This window comes from Tupaia chinensis, unplaced genomic scaffold (genome assembly GCF_000334495.1).
Source record: "Tupaia chinensis unplaced genomic scaffold, TupChi_1.0 Scaffold000258_1, whole genome shotgun sequence".
Taxonomy (NCBI): domain Eukaryota; kingdom Metazoa; phylum Chordata; class Mammalia; order Scandentia; family Tupaiidae; genus Tupaia; species Tupaia belangeri.
Genome location: NW_006159738.1, coordinates 1,441,931 through 1,454,379, shown reverse-complemented (window position 1 = coordinate 1,454,379; position 12,449 = coordinate 1,441,931). Strand labels below are relative to the sequence as shown.

The 12,449-nt window shown below is 45.3% G+C and overlaps 1 protein-coding gene across 1 annotated transcript in view; it reads right to left on the bottom strand.

Moving 5' to 3' along the window:
* ZCCHC8 (zinc finger CCHC-type containing 8) overlaps window positions 1-12,449 on the bottom strand; it is a 27,213-nt gene that overhangs the window by 7,858 nt on the left and 6,906 nt on the right. Inside the window, exons 4-10 of the mRNA XM_014588105.2 lie at window positions 11,475-11,552; window positions 8,351-8,454; window positions 8,169-8,234; window positions 7,526-7,586; window positions 5,537-5,679; window positions 4,704-4,846; window positions 956-1,077 (exon numbers count right to left, since the gene is read on the bottom strand). Coding sequence (XP_014443591.1) covers window positions 956-1,077; window positions 4,704-4,846; window positions 5,537-5,679; window positions 7,526-7,586; window positions 8,169-8,234; window positions 8,351-8,454; window positions 11,475-11,552 — 717 coding nt within the window. The remainder of the gene's footprint in view (window positions 1-955; window positions 1,078-4,703; window positions 4,847-5,536; window positions 5,680-7,525; window positions 7,587-8,168; window positions 8,235-8,350; window positions 8,455-11,474; window positions 11,553-12,449) is intronic.

Sequence of the window (12,449 nt, the reverse complement as noted above, 5' to 3'; positions counted from 1 at the left end):
AAAGAGTGTGAAAAAATCACTCCTATACATAGGGAGAAATTTTACACTGAGGGGGAAAAGGGAAGAAAGAATAGGAGAAAGAGTTACAGTATACTCAGGTTTATTGTCATCTGCAACATTTATAATATTGTCTGAGAACTACCCCATTTTTTAAAAATTAATTTTAGAATGCTTTAAATGTATAGACTAACCACATTCTTTTAGCTCCTTTGGGCATGAATGAAGAAATAAAAAACACAAGGAAACAAAAACAAAAAACACCAAGACTTTGATGAATAGAAGGTGCTTAACAACGTTCAGTTAAAAAGTTACACATGAGAACCAGCAGATGGCGAAATGGTTACATTGCTGGACCCACACAGTCCCACTGCAGTTTGAGTCCTGGACCCAGAGGCTTAAAATTCACACTGAGCGTGTGTATGTGCATGCCCAAAATCCCAAGAGGAGAATGGAGAAGAAGGGATTACGGTGTGGCCATCCCCCAAGGGGAGTGATTTCTTGCTTTCTGTCTCTCCGCCCAGCACGTGTGCTCTTATAGCAAAACTCTCTCTCTCAAAAAAAGTTACACATTGGGACCAGCAGTTAGCATAATGACTATGTTGCTGAACTCTCATGCAGCCGACTGCAGTTCGCATCCCAGACCCTGTGTCTTAAACTCACGCCGGGGGCGTGTGCGTGCATGCCCAAGATCCTAAGAGGAGAAGGAACTGTGGCATGGCCATCCCTCCCTGGGGGGTGATTTCTTGCTTTCTATCTCTCTGTCTCTGTCTTCCTGGCGAGCACATGCGCCCTATAGCAAAACCCTCTCCCCCCCAAAAAAGTTACATATGTAAGTACAACTTACTTCCTTAGGTAACAGTAAGTACTATATAAATTTAATTTTGAAAAATCTCTAACATAACATTACAACCCAGAATACTAATTAAAAACACACACACACACACAATATACTCACATCCGGAATTCCTCTGGGAGTAGATATATTAAAACCTGGGTAGTTTACCAATTTCGAGAGATCGTAAGTGACACTTTTATTCGGTTGTACTTCTCCAACTTCTGTCTCCCCATCAGCACCATCTGTCACAGACCACCGAAGGTTAATTAATATTGTAAATGCACTGCACATCCCACCCCAGACCAAAAGTCCACCTGGAAAGTATGTATACTCATAGCAAAGGAATTAGTCTGGGAATGGCTTTAATTATGATTTTTGTAAGTCCTTAGTCCTTTTAAACAATGTGGACACATTACTTTGATAAAACATTTAAAAATCCTAGGGAACTGTTCTTTGTGGGTTGCTTAAGTCTGTTTTGCACTGATGTGATCTATTTCAAGCTCTATTTCAATACTTTTAATCAGTAAATATACATTCATATAAGGCCAGTCCTTGGCCTTGTGGTTAAGGGAGCTGGATTCCACATGGCTGACTGCAATTTGGGTCTTGGGCCCACAGCCTGAAAAACAAGCCAGGTGCATGTACATGCCTGCCCAGAGTCCCAAAAGAAAAAATGGAAAAGGGATTGGAGCATGACCACGCCCTGTGGGGGATGTCTGTTTCCCTCTGTCACTCTGGCCAGTATACATTTCCTCTGGCAAGTAAACAAAAAACACATTTATATAATGCTTACTAAAATGTTCAGATAGTGTTTTAAGCGATCTACAAACATTAACTAACTCAGTAAAGCTTTCTGAGAGCCCTAAGAGGTACGTACTATTCAGGCTGCGTTACAGGCCAGCCTCTGTGGTGCAGTCGGTGCACACTGGACTGTGAGCTGGAAGCCACATACCGACTGCAGTTCCAGTCCCCGGCCCGGTTGGCCTGAAAACACATCAGGTGTGTGTGCGCAGGCCCAGGATCCTGGCGGGCTGGAGGAAGGGGATTCGTGGCGTGACCGAGCCCCGTGGGGGGTGCTTTTCTCTCTCTCAATCTCACAAGCCCACGTTCTCTATCGTGAATAAAAATAAAATAAAATAAAAATAATAATAAAACCTACTTTACACATGAGAGAAATCTTTGAAGGACACTTGGGAATCACTTTAATTTTTAAAACTAATCAGGCATTCATTTTGCCTGTCCTCTAATGTCTATATATTACATACGTAAGATAATCAAACAATTCATGAGGGGACTGTCTCTTTATTTAAGTATTCTAGTTAAAAAAGGAGGAAGGATGAGAATAACCATTTTGCAGTCCATCATTAACTAACAGACGTAGGCAATGATCACTCCTGACAGCTTTCACTGTAACTCACAGGAAAGAGAGGGAAGGCGAACACGCTAGACAGCAGGGGCTGCACCGGCAGAACCCTGGAAACGCTCCAGAGTTTTGTCCGAAACAATGAAAGGGACTCTCTAGATTTAGAGTCCAGACGCTACCCTCAATTTTCCTAAAAGAATATATACTGAAATGAATACACTAAACCGAAGGGGGGACAGAGATAAGATTGCAAATACCTGCAGAAAACAGTAAGAGTAATAATCTGAATGTTAGTATGAGTTTGGGATATACTAAAAAGACCATGCCAACCATGTCTGGTTCTATTTGGAAAGGGGAAGGAGGGGTGAATTTTAATACTTGTATGTTTAATTATGTAAGCAGTACACAGAACATCTTCATTTAAAAACGTTTAGAGCTTGGGAGATGCCCTGGTCTTCAGCCCAACCTTTCCCTTCTCAGGGGTTACCACTACAGCATCACTGCACGAGTCAGGGTCTTCAAAAACTAACACGCACCACACGCCAGGCACTGAGCTGCATGCTCGGAGGTACACTGAAACACGAGACAGGTATGGTTCTGGGCCAGGCCTGTGGCCTCCAGGCTAAGGGGTGGGAGCCCACATGGCTGACTGCACTATCTGAATCAGCTGGTGGAAAATATACCAGGCATTTGCGCCCAAAGTCTCATGCCCAAAATGCCAGGACTGTACATGACCTCTGACAAAATTAAACAAGAAAAGAAAAAAAAGGCCTTCACCAAGACCCATCTCAATTTGACCCAGGGCCTTACCTGACCACTTATTGAAATATTTATCTGCTCACCTCTCTTTCATTTTCTTTATCTCTCTCTCTCTCTCTTTTTTTTTTTGAGAGGTTTTTGCTACAGGCCACACACGCTCGAGACAAACAGAGACAGACAGAAAGCGAGAAATCACCCCCGGGGGGATGGCCACTCCGCAATCCTTTCTCCATTCTCCTCTCGGGATCTTGGGCATGCACACATACACGCCCGGCGTGAGTTTTAAGCCACCAGGTCCGGGACGCGAACCGTCGTTGACTACATGGGAGTCAAGTGACATAACCATTACACTAACTGCTGGTCCCTCTGTCTTTCTTTTTTAAAAATTTGCTATAGGGCATATGTGCTAACTGGAAAGAGACCAAGAAGCAAAGTGAGAAAGTACCTCTAGGGGGGATGGCCATGCTGGAATCCCTTCTCCACTCTCCTCTTGGGATTTTGGGAATGCACACATACTCAGTATACTTTTTTTTTTTTTAAAGAGGTTTTTGCTATAGGGCGCATGTGCTCGCCAGACAGACAGAGAAAGACAGAGAGAAAGCGAGAAAGCATCCCCCAGGGGGGATGGCCACACTGCAATCCCTTCTCCTCCATTCTCCTCTCAGGATCTTGGGCACGCATGCACACGCCCCCGGTGTGAGTTTTAAGCCACCGGGTCCAGGACGCAAACCGCGGTCGACTACGTGGGAGTCCAGCGACATAGCCATTACGTTAACTGCTGGTCCCCTCAGTGTACTTTCTAAGCCACCAGGTCTGGGACTTGAACTGCACAGTCGGCCATGTGAGATCCAGCCCTGAATGGCTCTGGTTAGGGCCTCTTAACAATACTTTGATAATTCCTCAGAGAAAACAAAGCATTTTTTCATCTATGTGGATTTTTTGTTTTTAATTTGAAACCAATGGCCCCATGATGTGAAAGTTACCTAGAACACTGCCTTTAACTGCCAGAGGGCGCGTGTGCTTGTCCACAGTGAGAGAGAAAGGGGAAGAGAGAGGGAGAGAGAGAAAGCATCCACCAATGGAGGTGGTCATGCCACAATCCCTCCCCCTGCATTTTCCTATCCTGCCAGGATTTGAAGAACGCATGCACATGCACACAGCGTATTTTCTAAGCCATCTGGCCAGGAGTCCAACAATGGCTGGCAACGTGGGATCTGGCTTCCTTTAACCACCAGGCTAAAGGTGTTTTGTTTTGTTTTTTAAAAAAGCCTTCTATATTCTCCATTTGTGTACTTGCACGTGTGCGCACACACACTTGTGCGTCCTGCCGCCTCAGCTTCTCAAACAGCTGGGATCACAGGTATGCAGATTACAGGTACGTTCCGCCTTGCCTAGCCTGTCTGGGGGCCCGGGAATGCGGCCAGTCAGTGCAGCAGCAGCAGCCAGCACTCAGTACGGGACCGGTGACAGCCCGACACTGACGGATCTGTTCCTGTTCCTGTAACTGGGAAACGCAAGAGCTTATGAGGCCGCGCTGGAGCAGCGACACTCTGAGCGAGGCCAGAGGGCCATCTGAGAGTTAGTTTCTCCTTTGTAAAACAAATGAAATAGCAACATGTTTTCCAGTTAATTTGACACAAACTAAACAAGCCAGCCAGCCATTCCTATCACATTTTGTCGACTCTTTTCTCCAGTAAAGGTGAAGTTAGCCGTAAGCAGACTCATCTAACCCAACGCACTACCCACCTTTTCCGTCATAGAGTGCAAGCCCTGAATTCTCCAGCTCAGCCTCTTTGAGCCATCCTGGTGGGTATCCCAGCTGCCGCATCCGATAGATGAAAGGTGGAAGGCTCTTATCCGTCACGCCCAGTGCGTCCTGCAGCTCCTCACTGAGTGAAAACCAGAGGAAGGAAAGCACGGAGCTGTCTGAGTGACACACGACGTTCTGGTATTTAAACCCTTCTGTTACATTACCCAACGTGGAGCGGGATGCCCAGCACACGTGGTTAAGGTTTCAATAAACACAGGTATTTTTAATTGCCAGACAGTTTGGTATGCAGTATGGTTCTGGGCCAGGCCTATGGCTAGTGGTTAGGGGAGTCAGTCCTACAAGGCTGACTGCACTGTTTGAATTGGCAGTTGGAAAATACACCAGGCGTTTGTGCCCAGAATCTCGTGCCCCAAATGCTGATTAGAGAGTGGAGGAGAAGGGGTTATGGCGTGACTGTCTCACACCACCAGGGAGAGCGCGAGCGAGAAAGTACCTCCAATGGGGCACGGCCACACTGCGGCCCCTTCTCCTGTTTCTCCTTCCATCGGGGTCCTGGGCACATATGCACATGTAGCTGGCGAGTTTAAGCACCAGAGCCAGGATTTAAACCACAGTTGGCCATGCAGGATTCAGCTCCCTTAACCACTGGACATGGGACTGGCCCTCAATAGTATTTTTTAATGGATTACTGTATGTAACTTCTGGCCTTGTGAAACCCACTTACACCGTGATAATTACCCTGAAGATACAAAGAACATTCTGAACTGGGGCAATAAACCCATGATCTATAGTACAATGACAGTGTTACCTAATAACTCCGGGTTTGAACCTTCCGAATCTTTCTTCTATCTCTTCTGCGTGGTATCGCTGCTGAAAGCTCGGGGTGTTTGCCTCACCACAGGCATCCATGTACTCCTTCCTTTTCTCGCTGATTCGAGCAGCATTCCGAGGCTGAGTCACAGGAAGTTTCAAGAGTGACATCGAGCAAGTTAGATTTACCTTATGCACTTCTAGTAAGTAATACACTTTGTCAGGGACCAGCAGGTGGCATGCTGGTTAAGGCATGTGGATCCCACATGGCTGACTGCGTGCGTGGTTGATCCCCAGACCCGGTGGCTTGAGAAATACACTGGGTACTAAAGGTACCAGCAAATCTCCAGCGACATCGTTTCTCTAGCAGGGCAAGAAATACTAGTAAAGGCCAAAAGGTTAGTGTGGGGATTTGTCGCGTGCGTGCACGTCTAAAATCCTGAGAATGGAGAAAGGATTGCGGCGTGGTCATCCCTCTTCAGGGGGTGACTCCTCCCTTTCCCTGAATCTCTCTCTCCCGTTCCCTCCCTCTTCATTTCTTTCTGGTGAGGGCACGCCCTGTAGCAAATTTAAAAAGACCAAGCAGATTGTTTTAGTTGTAGTGTATCAGGAACAAACACCGGGTCATCGGGAAAGTCATGACACATCTCTGCTTAGAAAGACAGAAAAATAGGTCATGATTTTCCTGGAGACCTTCTATAAGAGATGGCTATTTTAGGGGGAAGAAAAGCAGAGGCTTAATAATTTAATGATTATTTTTAAATAATTTAATGATTATTAAAAAATAATTTGTCTCCGGTGTGTGTGCGTGTGTGCCCAAGATCCAGAGAAAAGAATGGAGAAGGGATTGCAGCGTGGCCATCCCCACCGGGGGTGATTTCTCGCTTTTTGTCTCTGTCTCTGTCTTTCTGGGGAGCACATGCGCCCTACAGCAAAAACCTCTTCAAGGGGAAAAAAAAAAAAAAAAAAGAAAATTTGTCTGAATGTTTCATTCATCTCAGAAATACAGTGCTGTAATCTATTTTTAAAAAAAGTTAATGTTGCAGGGCCAGCAAGTGGTGTGGTGGTTGAGGCACTGGACTCCCACATGTCTGACTGTGGTTCAAGCCCTGGACCTGGTAACTTGCTTTCTCTTTCTCACTCTGTCCCTCTCTAGTAAATTAAAATAAATAAATAAAGTTAAATAAAATAATTAAAAAAAAAAAGTTAATGTTGGAGCCAGCAGGTGGTGTGGTGGTTAAGGGCACTGGACTCTCACATGGTTGACAGTGGTTAGAGACCCAAACTTGGTGGCTTTTTTTCCCCTTCCCGGTCAAATAAAAGTAAAATAAAAAATAGGGGCCAGCAGGTGGTGTGGTGGTTAAGGACACTGGAGTCACACATGGCTGACCGTGGTTCAAGTCCTGAACCTGGCGGCTTGTTTTCTCATTTTCCCTCTCTCTTTCACTCTATCCTTCTCTATGAAGTTAAAGTTAAATAAAATAACTCTTTAAAAAAAAATAAAAAATAAAAAGCTAAACAATCCTGAAAAAAAAAAAAAAAGCTAATGTCTTAAACCGTAGGTACAAATCTGAAAGATTTCAAATTGAAAAATTACATGAAAGCTGGGACCAGCAGTTGGTGTAATGGCTACATCGCTGGACTCCCATGTAGTTGACCACGGTCTGAGTCCCAGATCCGATGGCTTAAACTCACGCTGGGTGCATGTGCGTGCGTGCCAAAGGTCCTGAGAGGAGAATGGAGGAGAAGGGATTGCGGAGTGGCCATCCCCCCTAGGGGGTAATTTCTTGCTTTCTGTCTCTCTCTCTCTCTTTGTCCTTCTGGCAAGCACACGTGCCCCATAGCAAACACCTCTCAAAAAAAATAAGTTAATATCTTAAGCTGTAGATACAAATTTGAAAGATTTCTTTGCGTCATGCGGGGCCATAAATACGCTTACAAGCTAAAGGCCTGGGTGCGAGGGCAGTTTTACGTGAGAATGACTTACCATCGGGCACTCTTTTATGTGATGCTCTTCAGAACCACAATTGAAACAGTGAGGCTTTGGCCTGTTGGTCAAAAACAGATTTCTCGTAATGTAAATGAAGATATAAAAGTAGTCCAGAAAACCCTGTACGACAGTAAAGTGTACCAGAAAGACAAGAAAGCCAGTAGCTCACAGATCACTAACTCCTGGTGGTAGCTCTCACAACTCTCGTACTTACTCAGACAAATCAAGTGTCTTGTGGCGTCTTTTAACCAAGAACCATTCGGTTCCTGACTGATCTGTTACCACTTTTTAGTTCTGTCAGTGACTAATAACAGAAGAAGCAAGGCAAACAGATCCTATTTCCATTACGTAACAGGGGAAGAAGGCAGATGGTTATGACAGCAAGCAGAGTGACAGCAACGACGACACCTTCCCACCCACCCAGGCACAGCAGGGCTCAAGACACAGATGGCCGATTTAGACGTTCAATCTATGCCTACGATCTGACGTTTTAGCTCCATCTATCAGCAAACCAGCAATCAAAAACACTAACTTTTTGAAGCCAAAAGAGTTTATGACCTTTGGTTAAGAAGAAGAAGAAGAGAGAGAGAGAGAGAGAGAGAGAGAGAGAAAGAGAAACAAAACAAATCCCCACACAAACCTTTTTGCCTTTACTTGTATTTCTTGCCCTTCTAGAGAAACAATGTGGCTGAAGACTTGCTGGTACCTTTAGTGAACTTTATTAAGGAATAGTTATCATAGTCTGCAAAATTTGGTACAGTGTTTAAAAGGTGAACTTAGCAGCAAGGTGCATGGAAGATCTCCATTCACTATGTAGGATACTTGGGTATTTCCCATCCTTCCGTAAGCTGAGGGTTTTCATTTAGGAGTGGCTGCCCCAACTTATCAAGGCAAAAATTAGTAAAATACAGGACACTTCCTACGACCTGCAGAAAACAAGTCAAAAAATATTGCTATTTAACCAAAAAAAGACATTAAATAATGTAAGATTATGATTAGCTACTTGACAATTTGTTTTGGAGGAAATGATTAGAAATAGTAATCCACTCCCCAGTTAAAGGAGCCGGGCTCTGATACTAAGCGAAAGCTCCGTGTTCACGCTTCCCCTCCCCGGACCATCCAGCTTGTCCTCCGCACTGGCTCACTGCCATGGCCGCGCTCCCTCCAGAACTCTTACACGAAGTAAAACCTTGCCGCTCACATTTCCCCCGTTTCCCAATTCTCTGCTCCTCTTTGCAGTGGGAGCTTCAGACCCCATATTTACTATTTCCCATTCAGTTTTCTTTCCCCTCCATTTCTGGGGAGAAATGCATGCAGACAAGTTCAGATTCGGGGCAAGGTCCCCGTCACCTAGTGTGACACTGGGCGGTGTCCTACACACGGCCTCCTCACCGCACCCCTTGAGGGTCGGAGTCGGCAGCCGACGCTTCATCTCTAAGCACGTCAGCACGGGGCTCTAGGAGGAGTATTCTGTGCCCACACCACCACTGCCACTGCCACACCTAAGGCCGTTAACCAACAGCTCCCTGACACCATCTGTGTCTAATCCGTGTTTAGTTTTCTCCAGCCCAAAATGTGTTTCATAAATTTTTCCAAGTCATGATTTGATGAAAGGTTCACATGCTGCTTTTACATGTTACATCTCGAGTCTTTTTAAGATCTAGAACATTCTCTCCACTTTTAAAATAGAAAACCAGAAAGCCCTGGCAGTGACCCTGTCAAACACTCCCAGTAATTCTGTTAAGTCACTGCACTCAGTCGCTCGGCCGCGGAGAGCCCAAGGACTTCTGCAGCGGGATTCAATGGACGGTCTGGATCTCGTCCTCCTCCACCTTCAGCAAGGACGCAGACAAGGTGGATTCTTCCTTCCTCCTGGAAACGCTCTGCTCGGCTTCCAGGACCTGTTCCCCGGCGTCCCACCTACCTCCCGACTATGCCCGGGTCTGCTCTGCGGGCCCCTCTACTTCCCTGTCCTCTACACGCAGCATCGCCCAGGGCCCAGAATCTGGCCCTTCTGGACTTTCACTGCAGAGTTCATCCAGATCCGTGGTAAGGAATGTCACATGCCCGCCACCACCAAAGGTCAAGCTGTGACCCCTCCTGAATGCCAAACTCGAACCATCCTCAAGTGCTGTCTCCATGGCTCTCCATGGAGACCTAACAGGCACCTCCGAGTCACCTGTTTAAAACTGCACGGGGTCCTAGTGTCCTCCCCGCCACAGAGACCGGAGTCACGCTGACTGCTTGCCTGCCCTCACAGGCAACGCGCTAGTCAATGTCTCTGCTCAGCTCTGCCTTCCAAGTACATCCAGGTCTAGCCACCTACCAACAGTGCCCCGGTCCCAGATGTCACCTCTCCTCACCCGATTAATACGACTTCCCGTTTCCCAGCTTCTGCATAGAAGCGGCTACTGACTACTCTCCAATTTGGAACAGAATCACAATCTTTTAAAATTCAAATCTTACATCATGTCCTGTTTCTACTTGGAACTCTCCAATGGCTTCTCATCTTTCTCAGCCAGAGTAAAACCTTGAGTCCTCAAGGATTCAGATCCTATCACCCCAGGCTCTGACTCCTCCAGGCCCTGGCTCTGTCATCCCCTGGCCCACGGGCACTTGGCTTTCCATGTGTTCCCTCTCCTGCGAGGTGGGAATACTAGTGGCATCTTAATGAGCAAAGCTAAAACGTGCTTAGAACCGAGGTCGCAGGACCTGGCGTGCACTTCTGCTCGGAGCTGTCCGCTTAATCTCCCAACCGCCAAGGGTACTCTTCACGTAACCTGCACTCGGCACGCTCCCCCACGCGCCCAGGTCTTGGCTTAGGGTGGCAGTCCCTAAGTGTCCATCTACAAGCCCCCGACCCCAGTTACTCTCCAACCCCTGACCATGCTTTATTTTTTGAGAGCACTGCCTTCTCCCAGTGAGTCAAGACTTCCTTTTTATCCCACTGCTGTGTCTCCGGAACTACCCCTGGTCCAGAGCATCATTCAGTAAACAGTTACTGGTATTTCTTAAAATGAAAAGTTCCTTAGTTCAACTTGAGAAGTCTTTATCTGAAGTGCTCTGAGATCACCCTGTCTTTATGTGAGTCCAGTACAATGGCACTTACTGTTTTTTTTTTTTTTAAAGAGATACCACTTTATTTTTCACATCTCTGACAGAAAGGCCAGCTCTCCAACAGCGGAGTTGAAACGTACCTCTTTGTACTCAATTGAACCACTGGTCCTAATTCTGTCACTTGCCACTATAGAGTGATCTAAATAACAGCTTTTATCATATTTCTAGAGATGTGCCACCCTCTATAAACAATCTTCTCGATAAAGTTTGTGGGCTCTTCATTATCCCAGCCGTCTCGTGTCTTGAAAATTATGGAATATCAACAGGGGAGTAACACTCCATTAACATCAAAACCAGTGTTCTTTTCGTACACTGCAAGATTATAGTGTCTTTCTTAAAAAAAGGGTGAGCCCCAAATCACACCGCTACCTTCTATTGACACTGCTGAACTTCGCATAGGTTCAGAAAGGCCTAAGTGCAGGGCCACTGCTCGCTATCTGAAGTACAGCAGAGCGCTTCACCCACCAGTTGAGCCTCACAGCATTTTAAATTCAGAATCCACCTTTGCTGTTACCACCTATCCATCTCACTTCCATCCATCTGTAATTCAACAAGCATGCTTCTCTACTTTCCTCCAAGTTCTTGGAAATAAACATGGAAAGACTGCTTACAAAGACAAGACCTCCAAAGCAAGTCGGCTGTGTGGAAAACGCAGTGCAACTACTGAAGGGCAGAGGATGATATTCAGAAGCTGAAGTCTGCAGTCTGCACTGCTGTTTACAGCGGAAGAACGTTGTGACCATTTGACGACACCAGACTATGCCACCCAACTGACATAGGATAGGAAACGTATTTCCGTAGAATTACAAACCGAAGTGTCCAGACTTACACTAAAAGCTTCCTTGTTGTTTATAATGACACAGGATTCTTCTGCTTTATGGTCTTCTTCTAAAATAATACTGGATGGCTAAGACAAAGAAAAGACACTTTACAAAGGGTAAGCCATTTTAAACATTAAATCTTGAATCACAGAATTTGGAAATTCAAATAAAATTTCTTATTTTCAAAAATGTATATAAAATTTCAGGTTAATTGTCCTAATTACAGTACTTTAGAAGTTAAGCTAAGAAGGGCCGGCTGGTGGCATGGTGGTTAGGACACTGGACTCCCACATGGCCGACTGAGGTTTGAGCCCCAGACCTGGACACCTGCTTTCTCATTTTCCCTCTCTCTCACTGTATTCCTCTCTGGTCAAATTAAAATAATTCTTTAAAAAAAGCTAGGAATATTTATAGAAGAAATTTCACAAGTAGGAAGGCAGAAAGATATAAAAATGAACATCTTCTGAAGCTTTAGCATACAATGTGACTTGTGTGTGAATCAATGCTAATTATGGAATTTCTTTTTTTCTAGTTTTGCTACAGGGCACATGCGCCTGTCAGAGATAGAGAGAGGGAGGGAGAGTGAGAAATCAGCCCTGAGCAGGGATGGCCACTCCACAATCCCTTCTCCTCCATTCTTGGGATCTTGAGTATGCATACACATTTGTCCAGGGTATTTTCCCAGCCACTAGGATTGGGACTCAAATTGCACAGTCAGCCACTCAGGATCCAGTGCCTTAACTTCCACATCACCTGCTGGCCCAAATTATGGAATTTTCAATGCTTAAACTAGCAGGTTAGACTTTATCTTGAAATCATATACATAACCAGAAAGCTTAAACAATATATATATAACATATATATATATATATATATATTATATAAATATATATACACACATATGTATATGTATATACACACACATACACACACACACACACACACACACACACACACACACAGCAACAGCCACACAGACCCAG